At 45.7% G+C, this 17,838-nt stretch overlaps 2 protein-coding genes across 2 annotated transcripts in view; both read left to right on the plus strand.

Annotated features, from left to right (window-relative positions):
• The first annotated feature begins 780 nt into the window (after positions 1-780).
• Positions 781-16,200, plus strand: RNF135 (ring finger protein 135). The gene is made up of 5 exons (XM_047832301.1): positions 781-1,345; positions 6,689-6,832; positions 10,165-10,285; positions 14,265-14,354; positions 15,128-16,200. The coding sequence occupies exons 1-5, from the start codon at positions 983-985 to the stop codon at positions 15,655-15,657; spliced, it is 1,248 nt and encodes a 415-aa protein (XP_047688257.1). The 5' UTR covers positions 781-982; the 3' UTR covers positions 15,658-16,200.
• The window catches only part of RHOT1 (ras homolog family member T1), a 76,315-nt gene continuing 73,645 nt past the window's right edge, over positions 15,169-17,838 (plus strand). Inside the window, exon 1 of the mRNA XM_047832296.1 lies at positions 15,169-15,245. The gene's annotated coding sequence lies outside the window, so the exon portion shown is untranslated. The remainder of the gene's footprint in view (positions 15,246-17,838) is intronic.

Consider the following 17,838-nt stretch of genomic DNA (forward strand, 5'->3'; position numbering starts at 1 on the left):
CTACTTTGGGACCTGGCGAGATGGGGTGAGGTAAAATATGAGACACTGTTAGCTCATTTCAACAAACCAGAGAGATGGGGGTTCTGGTCTCTGGCACTCAATTATTGCCGTGTAAACCTGAAAGTTCCTTTGTGTTTGGGGGGAGGATTTGATGCTCTTCCAGCTCCAACGTCTTCCTGTTGCAATGAGCCTGGAACTGGAATAAGAGGAGCCAAGGAAGCGAGTAAGCCCAACCAAGGCCCAAGCGCGCTACCTCAAGAAAACAGGCTTTCTAGAATTTTGGTCCGGATGCTTGTTGGGTAATGTGCTTTCAGCCAGCAGGGAGCGGTACGGAGCCAGCGGCACAGTTCTGTATTGCAATAGCGATTTGAAAATCGTTAGGGGTCACTCAACTTTGAGCGTTAGAATCATCTCGGGGAGGTTTTTAAGAATACCGGCGCCGAGCTTCCCCCTAGACGATGAAATCAGACTCTTTGGGAGTGGAGCCCCAACATCGGTATTTTTAAAGAGCTCCCCGGCTATGTGCACCGGGTAGTCTTTAATTCTTTACTACTTGGAGGCTGGATGACATCCAGTGGGTGCATTCTCACAAACAAGTTCTTGAATCGAACCCTCTCTTTCTTCTCGCAAGAGTTGTCGGGGTTACGTTTTGACGGGCCGGGGTGGGGGTGGGGGTGGGGGTGGCGGGGCAGGCATCAAGCTAAAGGGTCTCTAGGACATCAGCGTTTCCTAGCGCTCGGGAGGACCTGATCTCCACGCGCAGGTGGCTGTGACTCAGGCCAGCTCGGCCCTAGGGCGCCGCTCGCCGGGCGGGGGAGGGCCGAGGTCCGCTCTCAGCGGGACCGAAGTCAGGAAAAATGGGTGGACCCAGGCGGGCAGTGGAAGGTCGAGGGAGGAGCGGAAGGAGACGACGACGCGGGCGGGCGGTCCCCGACGCGGCCCCGACTTCCGCGGCCCGGCGTCTGGGGGCGGCCTGGTCACCATGGCGGGCCTGGACCCCGGCCTGGCCATCCCCGTGTGGCTGGCCGAGGACGACCTGGGCTGCATCATCTGTCAAGGGCTGCTCGCCTGGCCCGCCACGCTGCCCTGCGGCCACAGCTTCTGCCGCGACTGCCTGAAGGACCTGTGGGCCGCCGGCAGCCCCGGCCGCCGGCGCTCCTGCCCCACCTGCCGCGAGGGCGCCGCGCAGCCGCCGCAGCTGCGGAAGAACACGCTGCTGCAGGAGCTGGCCGACAAGTACAGCCGGGCGCTGCGCGAGCTGAGGGAGGCCCCCGGCGCCGCTTCCGCCGGGGGAGTCGCGCCCGAGCCCGCGCGCCCGCCCCCGCGCCGCGCCGCCCAGCTGCCGGTAGGGAGGCGGACCCGCGCCGCCGTCGCGCCCCTCGGCCCCGCGCGCCTGCCCGCGGCCCCCGCTCTCCCCCCTGGCCCGGCCCGCCTGCTCTCACCCTGGGCCCTCCCGCTCTCGGGGCAGTGCGGACAAGTATACGCACGCTGGGAAAAAGCCGCCTCCTGACAGCCCGGCCGCTCTAGCTACTCCTCAGCACGTTGCCACTTCTTTCCAGTCTTTCCGCAGTCTGTCTCTTTGAACATTTTTATACGGGGTAAGATATAGCCCAAGACCGGTCCGCTTAACCATTTTAAAAAAAATGTACAGTTCAGTGGCGTTAGTTATATCCTCAGTGATGGGCAACTATCACTTTCTGTTTCCAGAATGTCAGCACCACAAACACTCTTGCACCCCTTTAAGCAGTAACTTCTCATTCCATCTCCCTGCAGTTCCTGGTAACGTCTGGTCTGTTTTTTGTCTCTATCATTTGCCTACTCTAGGTATTTCATATACGTGGGATCATATAATATTTGTCCCCTTGTGTCTGGCTCCTTCCACTTCCCGTAGTGTTTTCAGGGTCCCTTCATGTTGTAGCGTGCACCTGAATCTTACTCCTTTTTGTGGCTGAATAATATTCCATTGCGTGTATGTACCACATTTTGTTTATCCATTTGTACACGGATGGCCGTTTGGATTGTTTCTACCTTCTGATTATTGTGAGTCGTGACGCACTGAACATTGGTGTCCAAGTAACCCAGCCCTTCTTCTCCGTTCTTTTGGGTAAATACCTAGGAGTGGACTTGCGGGTTTGTACGGGAATTCTGTTGAACTTACTGAGGAACACAGCCAAACCATTTTCTACAGCAGCAACAACATTTTACATTCTATTGGCAGCATCCTGATGTTTCCACATCCTTGCCAACGTTTGTTGGCAAAATAACAACATTTGTTATTTTTCATTTTATTTTTATTCCCCTCTCCCTCCTGCCACTTTGTTTTTAGTATACCTTTCCCGTTAGGCATGAAGTCCTAGTGGGATCTGCATTTCCGGAATGATTAATGATGTTGACTGATCATCTTTTCATGGGCTTATTGCTAATTTATGTATCTTTGTTGGAGAAATGTTTATTCAGGTCCTTTGACTTTTTTTTTTTTTTAATTGGGTTGTCTTTGGGCGCCTGGGTGGCTCAGTCAGTTAAGCGCTGGACTCGGTTAAAGCTCACATCAAGATCTCACAGTTTGTGAGTTCAAGCCTGGGGTTGGGCTCTGTGCTTACAGCTTGGGATTCTTTTTCTCTCCCTCTTTCTCTGCCCCTCCCCTGCTCACACACACACTCTGTCTCAAAATAAATAAATAACTTTAAAAAAATTGGGTTGTCTTTTTCTTGTGGAGTGTTAGCAATTCTTTATAAATTCTGGATATTAAGCCCTTATCAGGTATATGACTTGCAAATATATCCCCCCATCTCGTGGATTGCCTTTTTACTTTCTTGCTAATGTCCCTTGATGCACAAACGTTTTAAGTTTTGCTGATGTCCAGTGTGTCTATTTCTTCTTTTGTTGTTCTTGTTTCTGGTGTCGTATCTAAATCCACCACCAAATTCTGAGTTAACGAAGATTTATCCCCCTATATTCTCCTGAGAGTTTTATGGTAATAAGGCTTGTTTTGAGGTTGCTGACCCATTTTGAGTTCGTCTTTCTATATGGCATGAGGTAGGGGTCCAACTTTATTCTGTTGCATGTGAAAATCTAGCTGTCCCAATACCATTTGTTGAAGAAAGTGTTTTTCTGCATTGAGTGAACTTGGAACCCTCATAAAAAATCAGTTGGCCATAGATGAATGGGTTTATTACTAGACTCCTAATTCTAGTCCATTGGGGTTTTTTGGGGGGCAGGGGAATCTATCCCTATGTCAGTACCACATTGTTTTGATTAATATAGTTTTGTAATAAATTTTGAAATCAGGAAGTGTAAGTCTGTCTGACCCTGTTCTTTTTCAAGATTGTTCTGGCTCTCCCTGCAATTCCATATGAATTTGAAAATTGATGTTATCATTCTGCAAACAAGGCTGTTGGAATTTTGAGAGGGATTGTGTTGAGTATGACATCTTTAACAATATTAAGTCTTCTTCCAAAAACATGGAATGTGTTTCCATTTATTTAGGTCTTCTTAACTTTCTTTCAGTGATGCTCTGTAGTTTTCAAAAATAGAAGTTATTTCATCTCCTTGGTTAAATATATTCCTAGGTATTTTCGTCCTTTTAGGTACTGTTATACATGCAGTTGGGTTCTTAATTTCTTTTTTTGATTGCTCACTGCAGGCGTATAAATACACTATTTTTTGTGTGCTGATCTTGCGCCTTTCAACGTTGCTGAATTTGTTTACTAGCTCTAGTAGCTTTCTTGTGTATTTTATTTATAAGATCTTTAGGATTTTATTTATAAGATCATGCCATGTGAGTAGAGAGGATCTTTTCTTCTTTTCCAGTTGGGATGCCTTTTGTTTCTTTTTTTTTTTTTAATGTTTGTTTATTTATTTTTGAGAGAGAGTGAGCGAGCACACAGGTGCATGCACAGGGGAGTGGCAGAGGGAGAGGGAGACAGAGAATCCCAAGCAGGCTCTGTACTGTCAGCTCACAGCTAGACAAGGGCTCAACCTCAAGAACTGTGAGATCATGACCTGAGCCGAAATCAAGAGCCAGATGCTTAACCCACTGAGCCACCCAGGCACCTGATAGATGCCTTTTATTTCTTGTCTAATTGCTCCGATTAAATTTCCAGTACAATGTCAGATAGCAGAGGTGCAATCAAGCATGCTTGTTTTGTTCCTGCTCTTAGAGCCTTAGTCCCGCTCTTAGTCTTTCACCATTGAGTGTGATGTTAGTTGTGGATTTCTCATAAATTCCCTTTATTATGTTGAGGAATTTCCTTTCTATTCCTGGTTTTATGAGTGTTTTAATCATGAAAGGGTGTTGGATTTTGTCAAATGCCTTGTCTGCATCAAATGAAAAGATTATGTGGTTTTTATCCCTTCATTCTATTAATGTATAACACACTGGTTGTTTTTCTTAAGTTGTACCACTTTGCACTCCTGGGGTAAATTCCACTTGATCGTGGTGTCTTATCCTTTTAATACGCCACTGGACTTAGTTTGCTAGTATTTTGTTAAGGGCTATCGGTCTGTGATTTTCTTGTGATGTGTTTGTCTAGCTTTGGCAACAGGGTCATGCTGGCCTCACTGAGGAGTTAGGAAGCGTTCCTTCCTCTTCTATGTTTTGGAAGACTTTGAGGACTCTTGTTAATTCTTCTTTAAGCATTTGGTAGAATTCACCAGTGAAGCCATCTGGTCCTAGAGTTTTCTTTGTTGGGATTTTGATTACTGATTCAATCTCTTTATTTGTTATACCTCTGTTGACATTTTTCTGTTTATTTTTAAGTCAGTTTAGGTAATTTGTGTTTCTAGGAGTTTATCCATTTCATGTAAGTTATCTAATTTGTTGGCATAATAAGTTCATAATATTCTCTTAAATTTTATTCTGTAAGGTCAGTAGTAATGTCTCCACTTTGCTTTCTTTCTGATTTTGGTCATTTATGTTTCCTCTTTCTTTTTCTTTATCAGTCTAGCTAAAGATTAGTCAGTTTGTTGATTTTTTTCAAAGAACCAACTTTTGTTTCATTCATATCTCTATTGTTTTTACATTCTCCATTTTATTTATCTCCCATAATCTTTATTATTTCCTTCCTTCTGTTAGCTTTGGGTTTGGTTTGCCCTTTTTTCCCCCTGGTTCCTCAAGGTATAAATAAATGTAAGTGATTGATTTGAGATCCTTCTTCTTTTTTAATGCAGGAATTTACAGTTATAAATTTCCCTCTGAGCCTTTTCCAGAGTTCTGACATAATTGGTTTTGACAGTGTCTGTTCTGTGATGTTTCTATGTGGAGGGAACACAAGGTATATTTATATTTATATTTATGTTTATATTTATATTTATATTTATATGTTTATTTATATGTTTATTTATATGTTTGTTTGTTTATATGTTTATTTATTTTGAGAGAAAGCACGTGAGTGGAGAGGGACAGAGAGAGAGGGAGAGAGAATACCAAGCAGGCTCTGTGCTGTCAGTGCAGAGTCTGACGTGGGGCTCAATCTCATGACCATGAGATCATGACCTGAGCTGAAGTAAAGAATTGGACATTTAACTGACTGAGCCACCCAGGTGCCCCAGAGGGATGTCAGGCTTCTTGGAGATGCAGAAGGTCCTGGGTTAATTTCAGATTTTGAGGTTCCAACATGATTTAAAAAAGAAAAGTATCAGAACAAAGTTATAAAAACTGGTTTATTGACAGTTGGATGATGAACACTGTGTATTTCTGTGACTTGACATAGGACCCCTTGTGGAGGGAATGCAATTCCAGACTTCATCCTTTGAAGTCTGAGCCCATCCTGCCTCTGATGAGGGCCCCCAGGTCTTGAGGTTGTTCCAGAATGTTGGCTGCAGAACTTACTTCCACTCCCAGCCAGGCCGCTGAGCAAATCAAGGTCTTTAAGTGGGGTTGTTTAGCGCTCTAGTTTGAATGTTGCCTTAAATGTATAGGGCGTCAGGGGTGCCTGGGTGGCTCCGTGAGTTAAGCGTCTGACTTCGGCTCAAATCATGATATCACGGTTCATGGGTTCAATCCCCACGTTGGGCTCTGCACTGACAGCTTGGAGCCTGGAGCCTGCTTCAGATTCTATGTCTCCCTCTCTCTCTGCCCCTCCCTTGCTTGTGCTCTGTCTCTCTCTCTCTCTCAAAAGTAAATAAACATTAAAAATTTTTAAAAATGTACAGGACATCAATAACCAAACAAAAGGAGCTTACATCTGTGCATCACTTGAAAGTTTCCTCAATCCCTGCACAATGATCAGTTAGGTTGAGTCTCTGCACTGTTTAAGAGGAGAAGGAGGAAGGGTCACTTTTACTTTGAAAGGAGTGGTAAGGACACAGGATGATTCTGGTGACACTGGACCTTAAACCTCTCTAGTTTGATTCCTGCCACTGCCCCTCTCACCTTGCTGGCTGCACCCACCCTGCCAAATCTCCAGGCTCTCCATTTCCTCTCTGACCTCCTCTGCAGAATGACCCCTCTCGTCCCTTCACGCTTCACTCTCACCACCCCCCACCCCACTCCTGTGGATGGTCTCTGTTTCCCTGTTATGGCCACCAAATGATCAGTAGGCACGCAAAAGGTCTAGGAAGTGTACCTCCTTGTCCTCTGGACATCTACATCACTTACTTGCCTGCTTCCTTTATCCGGTGTTTACAACTTCCCTGTCTGGAGCTGCTTCCCAGGTCCAGCTTTGTGTTCTTCTTTGTTCTTTTAAAGGCGGCGGCACAGAAGAGCATCACAGAAGCTGGGCATGAGCTGGAAGAGTTGGTGGAACAGCTTATAGACCTTGTCAGGAGTCTTCAGAGTCAGACACACCTCCCGGAGCCCGGACCAGACAATGAAGGGAGCAACCAGAGCTTGGTAGGCACGCAGCCAGGAGGGGGAAAGGGTGTGCCGGGGGCGGGTCTAGGGACAGCTTCCAATTGGAGCAACATGAACGTGTTTGGAAGTTGAAGGATGCAGTAAGTCTTCATCTGTTACCATTTTCCTGCTGTCGAACATGTTTGAGGAGAAGCGTGGAATGCTGGAGGCAAGGCGGGGGAGCTTCTGGTGGGTCAGGTTCCATCCTTAGCCCTGTACCTAACCAGCTCTGAGATCCCCAGTGACCTCTGTGCAAATCCTGCAGATAGTCTCGTCCTCATCTTCACTGACCTTTCAGCAGCCTTTGGCCACACCTTCATTCCTGAAGCTTCCTCAGCTTCTAGGACAGGATTGTTCTGACCTTCTCCTGTTTTTCTCTGGCTGGCGTCTTCTCCGTCTGTCTTGCAGGCTCACTCTCTTTTCCTCTCCTCAGCAATGAAGTGCCCAGATTCCTCAAGGCTGACTTGTACATCGCTTTTTCTTCCCCCTGCGTGGTCTTTCCCACACCATGGCTTTAATTACCACCCTGTGAACACCGTAGCTCCAGCCTGGACCTTTCTCTGAGCTATGGTCTGATATCTTCCTTCTCACCTTTTCCTCTTGGTATCTCAAAGGTACACCGTACTTAAAGTGCCCCAAACTGGGGTGCCTGGGTTGCTCAGTTGGTTAAGCACAACACAGAGCCTGCTTCAGATCCTCTGTCTGCTTCTCTCTCTCTGCCCCTCCCCGCTTCAAAAATAAATAAATAAACTTATAAAAAAATGTCCCAAACTGTTTCCATCTCAATGACTGGGCCTGGTATATCCTTCTAAGTGCACAAGCCAGAAACCTGGGAATCATGTCACCCCTTCCCTCACCAGCCTAAACATCCCTAGAATCTGTTGACTACTCTTGAGCTTTCTGGAGACATCTCTGATCGAAGCCTCTGATCATTTCTTGCCTGGATTGCCGCAATAATTAATTACTCCACTCTGTTCGCACTGGTCTGCTCTCCTCATGGTCCTCTCAAACACAAATCTGATTTACAACATCTCCAGCGCCATCTGTTTGTGGGGGATTAAGACTCAAATCCCAGCAGTCCTCACAGAACCAACAGGGCCCTGTGGGACTCCTGCCCTTGTCTGCCTCTCCTGTCTCCTTCCATCTGGGTCCCCTCACCCTCCTCACCCTGGGGCTCTTCAAGCTGCAGCCACCGTGGCCCACATCAGTACCTCCAGGGTGTCGTGCTTCTTCCCACCAGCAGGGTGCGCTCCATGGAATAGTCTTCTTTCATCCTGCCACCTAGGTAATGCCTGTTCATCCTTCAGACCTAGCTAGATCATCACTTTCCGGGAGAAACCTTCACTGATTTCCTCGAACAAGTCTCCCTATTAGAGAGGCCCTTATGACTTCATTTGTAACAGTTATCACAAGTTGGAACTTGATAATGATTGGTGCCATAATTTATTGCTGTTTGTTCTCCCTCTTCCCCTACCCTGGACTCTAAGCTTCATTAGGGTAGAGACCTTGATGGCTTTTGTTCTTTTGTTCACTCTTGTATCCCCAGGCCTACCACAGTGCGGGACACATAGTTAGGTGTTCAACAAATGCTCATTGAAGGAGTGCATATACAGGTCTTCAGGGATGCAAGGTGTTGGGGGGAGAAAACCCTGAGGGTCTGACTTTCCCCCTTGGCATTGCTGCTGGCTTGTATTCTGACCTTGGGCAAAAAGAGCTCTGGTATAAAAAAGCGCTCAAGTAGGGGTGCCTGGGTGGCTCAGTTGGTTAAGCATCTGACTTCGGCTCAGGTCATGATCTCGTGGTTCATGGGCTCAAGCCCTTCATTGGACTCTATGTTGACAGCCCGGAGCCTGGAACCTGCTTCGGATTCTGTGTCTCCCTCTTTCTCTGCCACTCCCCTGCTAATGCTCTGTCTCTGTCTCTGTCTCTGTCTCTCTCTCTCTCAAAAAAATAAACATTAAAAAAAAGTGCTCAAGTGATGGGAAAATGCAGGTCGATAAAATTCACTGTGGCAATTTAGTTCACCTCCATGAGGTGTAACTGTAACTTCTTTTTGTATTTATTATTATTATTATTTTTAATTTTATTTTTTACATTTACATCCAAATTAGTTAGCATATAGTGCAACAATGATTTCAGGAGTAGATTCCTTAATGCCCCCTACCCATTTAGCCCATCCCCCCTCCCACAACCCCTCCTGTAACCCTCAGTTTGTTCTCCATATTTATGAGTCTCTTCTGTTTTGTCCCCCTCCCTGTTTTTATATTATTTTCGATTTCTTTCCCTTATGTTCATCTGTTCTATGTCTTAAAGGCCTCATATGAGTGATGTAACTTCTTTTTTTAAATGGGAATAGCAAACCCACCTTGGAAGGTTGTTTTAAAAATTAGAAGTAAGCCGTGGAAAGTACTCAGTCCATTGGGCCTGCTACTTTATGAGTGGTAAGAAGAGTGGGATATGCAAATAGGATATGCAAAGTTGGGAAGGAAAGTCAGGGACCAAAGGTGGGAAGGTGGGAGCAAATGGGAGGCTGTGTTGGGGAATGACAGGTTAAAGACAATCAGGGAGCATAGGTTAGAGGCCCGAGAGAGCTGGGAGGACCTGGATGGCGGCAACATGTCTATGCTGGCTCTTGAGAAGAGAGATGATATAATGGTAGCCTCTTGGAGAAGATTATTCTGGCCTCTGAAGCTTATCTTGGTGACTATCTGTATTATTTATTTTGTAAAGCCCCTATAGGATGGGCTTACAAATTTTAATACTTTTTTTGGTATTACTTAAGAAATCCATGTTTATTGTAGAAAATACTAGAAAATATGCAAGCAGTTTAAAGAAAGCAAATGAGGGGCGCCTGGGTGGCTCAGTCGATTAAGCGTCCGACTTCTGCTCAGGTCATGATCTCGTGGTTCGTGAGTTTGAGTCCCGTGTCAGGGTCTGTGCTGATGGCTCAGAGCCTAGAGCCTGTTTCAGATTCTATTTCTCCCTCTCTGTTTGCTTCTCCCCTATTCTTGCTCTCTCTCTCTCTCTCTCTCAAAAATAAATAAACATTAAAAAAATTTTTTTAAAACAAAGAAAATGAACATCACCCATAACCCCACCACCCAGAAATAACCACTCTTTAATATTTTTGCTGCCCTTTGTATTCTTCCAGATTCCTTTCAAGGCATGTGGTTTGAGGGCCTAATTATGTTTTTAAAAATTTGTGAGGGGGCACATAGAGAATTAGAGATGGCAGAATCAGAATATGCTATTTGATGCATACCTTAAGAGACTTGAATTAATTAATTTATTTTGGATGATTCATCAATAGTCTTTCCTTGGTTTCTTCAAAGCTCGTGACTCCCCACACACCCGAGAGAAAACTGCGAGACATTCTGCATGACTTAGAAGAAATCCGGGAAAAATTACGGGAAAACTTGACATGGAAAGAGGCCCTTGAAGAACAACCACAGGGTAAGGTGATTTTATTTTGTGGAGTATTAAATATGGAAGTTGGGGGAAATGACAGAGTGTTCCAGGGCTTTGTTTTTGGGGGATAGGATCCCAGAGCCCAGCTGTGTTATTCCTGTGGTGCTGTAAATGAGGAAAGAGTGGGCTGAGGTGTTTTTGTGGCTGGATATGTTTTTTGGATATGACTGGCGGTATGATGTAACACAGGCCTTTAAAAAATAGAAACTCATTTTCTGAGACCTATACATCCAGAACCTAGACCTGATTTTGCTAGCTTACTGCTCATCTGTGTTATCTACCTGAGGAGATTCAGAAATAGGCTGTTTTTTTGGGGGTCTGGGTGGGTCAGTCGTTTGAGTGACCAACTCTTGGTTTCAGCTCAGGTCATGCTGTCGTGCTCTGTCTCCCTCTGTCTCTGCCCCTCCTCTACTTGTGCTGTTTCTGTCTCTCTCAAAATAAATAAATAAACTTTTTTAAAAAATTAAAAAAAGGAAATAAGCTGCTTTTTATGTTTAACTATTAAATATCTTTGATAACAAAGCATACGATTTTGTAAATCGTCCTTGATAAGTTCTATTAACATATCATCTCTGGTGAGCGTGCTAATAATAAACAGTAAAAGCATAGAAAGGAACCTTTCTGTTTGACTTTGTACATTCTCTGTTGTAACCCTAGTCATGACTGAAGAACTGTTAGTTCACGCCTGTCCCTTAGACATTAGCTCTGGGCTCCCTCTCTTCTGCCTCCTGGTCTGGCCACTGCCAGCTTTATATGCTTTAGGGACATGTCTCTTATAACGACTTTTATATTCAAATGATCTTGCTCTGCTTAAAAAGTTATTTGAGGGGCGCCTGGGTGGCGCAGTCGGTTAAGCGTCCGACTTCAGCCAGGTCACGATCTCGCGGTCCGTGAGTTCGAGCCCCGCGTCGGGCTCTGGGCTGATGGCTCGGAGCCTGGAGCCTGTTTCCGATTCTGTGTCTCCCTCTCTCTCTGCCCCTCCCCCGTTCATGCTCTGTCTCTCTCTGTCCCAAAAATAAATAAACGTTGAAAAAAAAAAAGTTATTTAAAAAAATTAAAAAAAATTTTTTTAATGTTTATTTATTTTTGAGAGACAGAGAGAGAGCATGAGTGGGGGAGGGGCAGAGAGAGAGAGAAAGACCCAGAATCTGAAGAGGCTCCAGGCTCTGAGCTGTGAGCACAGAGCTGGATGCGGGGCTTGAACTCACAAGCCTTGAGATCATGACGTGAGCTGAAGTCAGATGCTTAACCGACTGAGCCACCCAGGTGTCCCTAAAAAAAATTTTTTTTAATGTTTATTTATTTATTTATTTATTTATTTATTTTTATTTAAATTTTTTTCTCAACGTTTATTTATTTTTGGGACAGAGAGAGACAGAGCATGAACGGGGGAGGGGCAGAGAGAGAGGGAGACACAGAATCGGAAACAGGCTCCAGGCTCTGAGCCATCAGCCCAGAGCCCGACGCGGGGCTCGAACTCACGGACCGCGAGATCGTGACCTGGCTGAAGTCGGACGCTTAACTGACTGCGCCACCCAGGCACCCCAAATGTTTATTTATTTTTGAGAGAGAGAGAGCATAAGTGGGTGAGGGGCAGAGAGAGAGGGAGACACATAATCCGAAGCAGGCTCCAGGCTCTGAGCTGTCAGCACAGGGCCCAATGTGGGGCTTGAACCCACAAACCATGAGATCATGACCTGAGCTAAAGTCGGAAGCTTAACCTACTGAGCTACCCAGACGCTCCAGAAAGTTATTTTGTATTTAGGTGGAGAAACATGATCCCTTGGGAGAAGTTTCTCAAGGGAACCAGTTAGAGCACACTTTATTAGTTGCTCCAAAAATTATCTGAGAAATAAGTGTCCTCTTGGCTCCTGTGCACCCCTAAGTTTAGATTAGGTTCCTTAATGATCTTATTTACTTACATAAATTTAAAATCAGAATTTTAGTAGTACCTGGCTGGCTCAGTCGGTGGAGCATGTGACTCGCTCTTGGGGTTGTGAGTTCAAAGCCCATGTTGGGTGTAGAGATTACTTAAAAATAAAATCTTAAAGTAATTAATTAAAATGTTTAAATTTTGGTGTTAAATTTAAAATTTTTAATTCAGCAATCAAAACAATATAAAAGCACACAGTGAAGGTCTATTTCCCACCCTTGCCCAATTTGCCCATTGCAGTTTCAGTTAACTGCTTGTAGTAGTTTCTTGAGTGCCCATTCAGAATTTACTTACACAAAGTAACATTTTAAAGCACTTATGGCATTCGGTGGGGAGGTCATGGATATTCTGGGTGTCAGAGTGATGCCCTGAAACCGTATTAGCTAATTTATTTGATACATATGCATCTAACCCTTCCCATGTGCCTGGTACTATGCTTGGTGCTTAGAACATGAAGATGAACAAGGTCTCTACCAGTGTTAGAAATAAGTCCAACATCCCAATCAATGGAGGGACATGGAGACTCGGAGCATGGTGAAGCCAGGCTTTAATCAATGTTCTTGCAAGAGCAGATGTCTGATGGACAGGCACACTCAGGGCAGTTACAGCAGACAATGTATCTCCTGACGTGCAGGTCCCTCCCCTGATTCCTCAGCACTCATTGGCTGAGTACTACAGAGGTTACAGCCTTACCCAGATGGCGCCTATGCCAGTAGTCTGATTGGAACAAATGTACATTCCCTGAGGTGACGCAGAGAATTTCAGTCCCTCCTCCCTTTGTTCTTTGGTGCATGCTCATTGCAAAGCCTGCGAAAATAAGCCCATGAAATGGAGAGGGGAAGAAGAACCAGGATGTGAAGTGTCTAAGGGTTTGGGACTCCATGGTGTGTGTGTGGGGGGGGGGGGGGGTGTGGGGAGGGAGGTCATACATATTTCCAATAGGTTGTAAACCTATTTTAATGAGACAGCACAGCTTTTATTTGGTGTTTCTGAAAATGAATCATCTCCCTTACTTCTCACACCAGCAAAGAGCTTAAATCTTACCAGGGAAACAGGCAGTAAAAAAACCTCACCGTGAGAACATGGGGCTGAACATAAGGATGTGGGAAACATGGGGTGCCTGGGTGGCTCAGTCGGTTAAGCATCCAACTTCAGCTCATGATCTCACAGTCTATGAGTTTGAGCATGGCGTCGGACTCTGTGCTGACAGCTCAGAGACTAGAGCCTGCTTCTGATTCTGTGTCTCTCTTTCTCTCTGCCCCTCCCCTGCTTGTGCTCTCTCTCTCTCTCTCAAAAATAAATAAACATTGAAAAAAGATTTTTTTTAATGATTTGGGAAACAAAGGTAACTTACAGCCCACTGACAAGTCCTTGAAACAAGCATAGTGACCTTCCTCTGGGAGTTCAGCTGCCTCCATGCTGACACTTTGCTAGGGGCAAAAGGCAGTCTTAGCTTAACATTATCCCAACCCTCCAGGAGCCTATAAGTCTACTTTAACATATGGGACATTTAACATTCCTTTGGAAACCTCCTTTATCTCTGTCCCCCCAATTATATGTTAGCAGTCATCCTCCAAGCATAAGGAGCATAATATACATCTGAAGGGTTTCATGACTGAGGTTTTGCTAGACAGTAATAAATGACTTTTTCCTAACAACAGCTAGCCCCCTCAAGGTCCTGCAAACCTTGCTTCCAAAATTCCTTAGAGACTTACTCTATCCCTAACCCCCTCCCAACTTGAAGGTATATAGTCAGCCACCCCTCACAACCCACGTACAGCTCTTTCTGCCCACGGGTCCTGTCCCCGAGCTTTAATGAAACCACCTTTTTGCACTGAAAATGTCTCAAGAATTCTTTCTTGACCGTTCGCTCTGAACTCCACCATTTCCACATCAATACCTGAGCTGGATGTCCTGTCTGACACTACAAAAAATCTCTGTGCCCTGATCACGATGTTTGAATAATTCTATTTGCCTTTTTTTTTTTTTTTGATAAGACTTTTTCCCCTTCCCAATGTTTTGATTCCTTAGTGGAACTCCAAGAAGGTCCATCTTCCTCTGCATGCCCGCTGTCTGACCACAGTCACCCTGCCCCCACGAGGACCTCCCGGTTTGCTCAGTGTAAGTATGTAGTCTGCTTAAAACTTGGCTTTGGCCTGGGGCGCCTGGGTGGCTTGGTCGGTGGAGTGTCCGACTCTGACCTGATTTTGGCTCAGGTCACAATCCCAGGGTTGTGGGATCGAGCCCCGTGTTCTGTGTTGGGCTCTGTGCCCAGAGTGGAGCCTGCTTAGGATTCTCTCTCTCTCCACCCCTCTCCCCTACTTGGGCTCCCTCCCTCTCTTTCAAAAAAGAATTAAACAACACAAAACAAAACAAAACAAAACTTGGGGGTCTGCCAGTCCACCTCCCAGCTGCTGGGCCTGTTTTTGGCTCAAAGGGGAGCTGATTACAAAGACAAAAGGGATGAAGACTCCCAAATTCCAGGCTAAAGTGGGGAAATAAAAGTTAAGATGGGAAGGGGGGATTGTTACTAGAACCATGATAGAAGACTGCAAATTGACGTACCAGTTTTAATGCCAGTGTAAGTAAACTTTATCACACTCAAAGATACAAAGCCTCTGGGTGGCTCAGTTGGTTGGGCGTCCGACTTCGGCTCAGGTCATGATCTCGCCATTCTGGAGTTCGAGCCCCACGTTGGGCTTTGTGCTGACAGCTCAGACTCTGGAGCCTGCTTCTGATTCTGTGTCTCCTCCTCTCTCTCTGCCCCTTCCCAAATCACACTTTGTCTCTTTCTCTCTCTTTCTCAAAAATAAACTTAAAGAAAAAAAAAAAGCTACAAAGCTATATTTTGCTCTTCGGGTGAGAGCTAATCATATCCTTGTTCTTTTCCTCAGGGGCCATCAGTCCGACCTTTGACCTTCGGAGCCACTGCTGTAGTCTGGAGGTGTCCGAGGACTGCCGGGTGGTGACTGTATCTTGCTGCCCGCAGACCCATCTCTGGAGCCACGAGAGGTTTGTGACCTGCCAGGTCTTATGTTCCCAGGCCTTTTCTTCAGGGAAGCAGTACTGGGAAGTAGACACTCAGCACTGCAACAACTGGGCAGTTGGGGTGGCCTCCTGGGGGATGAGGCGCAACCAGACCCTGGGAAGGACCGAAGACTCCTGGTGTGTAGAGTGGAAGGGGACTGGCCAGCTCTCTGCATGGCACATGGTCAAGGAAACCATCCTGGGCTCTGACAGACCTAAGGTGGTGGGCATCTGGCTGGACCTGGAAGAGGGCAAACTTGCCTTCTATTCGGTGGCCAATCAGGAGACACTTCTGTACGAGTGCCCCGTCTCTGCCTCCTCCCCTCTGCACCCTGCCTTCTGGCTGTATGGCTTAAATCCTGGAAACGCTCTGACTATAAGGCCAGTAAAGGTGTAAAGGTTCCCTGGGTCTTAAAACATGGTGATCTTCCGGTTTCTCCCTCTGATTTCAAGCAGCTGGCCACTTCCCAAAGATCCCACTTCCAGAGCTAATGGGTGAGCAGAAGAGGGCTAACTGTAGGCTTGGGACATTGAAACTGCACATTCCCCAGAAAGCATTGACCCTTGACTGGCTCCTGGGAGGTAACTCCTAAGCCCTTGGGATATCCTGCCTGATAAGAGTGTCTGTTTACCTGAGGGCCTCGGGCCAGGAGCTATCACCTTGACCTCTGGAGGGGCTGGAGACTCTGCCTGGGTGCCTGACCCCAGTAAAAGCCCTGGGCTCCAAGGCTGGGGTGAGCTTCCCTGGTTGGCAATACCCTTTGTACATTGCCACACACTGTCGCTAACTGTCACTAGGAGAATTAACCTTGTCCTTGTGACTCCGCAGGGAGAGGATAGTTGATCTCTTGGCTCCTGCCCTGTGTACTGTGCCTTTTACTACTGCTGATTTTAATCTGTATCCTTTCACTGTAATAAATTGTAACCAAGACTACAGTCACTTTGCTGAGTTCTCTGGGTGCTTCTCGTGAATCACTGAACCTGAGAGTGGTTTGAGGGACCCCCAAACTCAGGGCAGATTATCAGTTGCTGTGTAATACCATGGCCACGAATGCAGTGGTTTTAAACAACACACAGCACCTCACAGTTTCTGTGAGGAGTGAGGCACAGTTTCTGTGCCAGGAGTCAGGGCACTGTTGAGACAAGGCCTCTGCTTGGGGGTCTCACAAGCTGCAGTCAAGGTGTGACCCAGCACTGTGGTGTCATCTGAGGCTCAACTGGGGAAGGATCTCCTTCCAGACTCACATGGTGGTTGGCAATATTCAGTTCCTCTTGGGTTGTCAGACTGAGGTCCTCAGTTTCTTGCTGGCTGTTGGCTGGGGACCACCCTCAGTTCCTCACCCCTCACGTCCTCAAAGCCAACAAGGAACAGAAGATCTCCTAGCCAGATGGACTTTAAATCTTGTATAATATAATCACATACACATAATCACATACATCCTATTGCCTTTGCCTTATTCTGTTGGTTAAAAACAAGTTGCAAGTCCTGCCCACACTCGAGGGGAAGGGATTAAACAGGGCAGGAATACCAGGAGGTGGGGGGTCATAGGGGACACCTGACAGTCTGGCCAGCATAGGGTGTCATTTCATTCTTGATTTCCCCTATTTTTAAAAGTCATTTTATTATATAACACAACAGATACAGAAAACCATAAAAGGGGTGCCTGGGTGGCTCAGTTGGTTAAGTGTCCTACTCTTGATTTCGGCTCAGGTCTTGATCTCACAGGTTCCTGAGTTCAAGCCCCACATTAGGCTCTGCACTGACAGTGTGCCTACTTGGGATTCTTTCTCTCTCTCTCTCTCTCTCTGCCCCTCACTCTCAAGGTAAATAAAACTCCATAATACATGTGGAATATAACAAATTATTATAAACACCGTTATTAAGTACACTTTAGGTCAAGAAATAAAACCTTCCTACCCACCCCAGAAGCTCCTTCACGTGCCTTGTCCTGATCACACAGTCCTTCCTCTGCCTGAAAGGAATCTGATGTTTACAGTAATCACTTCCTTAAATTTCTTTATAGTGTTAGCACCCAAATAAACATCCCTGGCCACAAGAGTCTTGCCCATTAAAAAACAACAACAACAACAACAACAACAACCAGATGTGTCTTTTTCTTAACAGCTTTGTTGAGATATAATTTACATACTATAAAACTCACCTATTGAAAGTATACAAAGCAGGGTGTCTGGCTGGCTCAGTTGGAAGAGTGTGCAACTCTTGATCTTGGGGTTGTGAGTTCAAACCCCATGTTGGGTGTAGAGATTACTTAAATAAATAAATAAATAAATAAATAAATAAATAAATAAATAAATCTTAAGAAAAATAAAAAATAAAGTGTACAAATCAACTTTTACTGTGGAGTTGTGAAACTCTGATTGTATTCTAGCTTTAGAACATTTTCATCAGCCCCAGAAAGAACCCTCTTACCCATTAGCTGCTGATGCATCTGTCTTGTAGGTCTCTGAATCTACATATCTCCCTCTCCCTTTACTTGCCTTGCAATTCATCTGTAGGACCCCAAGCTGGACTAGCACCCATTTTGAAGATGTGGAAATTCAACTCTGCTGGACTGGG

Source organism: Prionailurus viverrinus, chromosome E1, assembly GCF_022837055.1.
Source record: "Prionailurus viverrinus isolate Anna chromosome E1, UM_Priviv_1.0, whole genome shotgun sequence".
Taxonomy (NCBI): domain Eukaryota; kingdom Metazoa; phylum Chordata; class Mammalia; order Carnivora; family Felidae; genus Prionailurus; species Prionailurus viverrinus.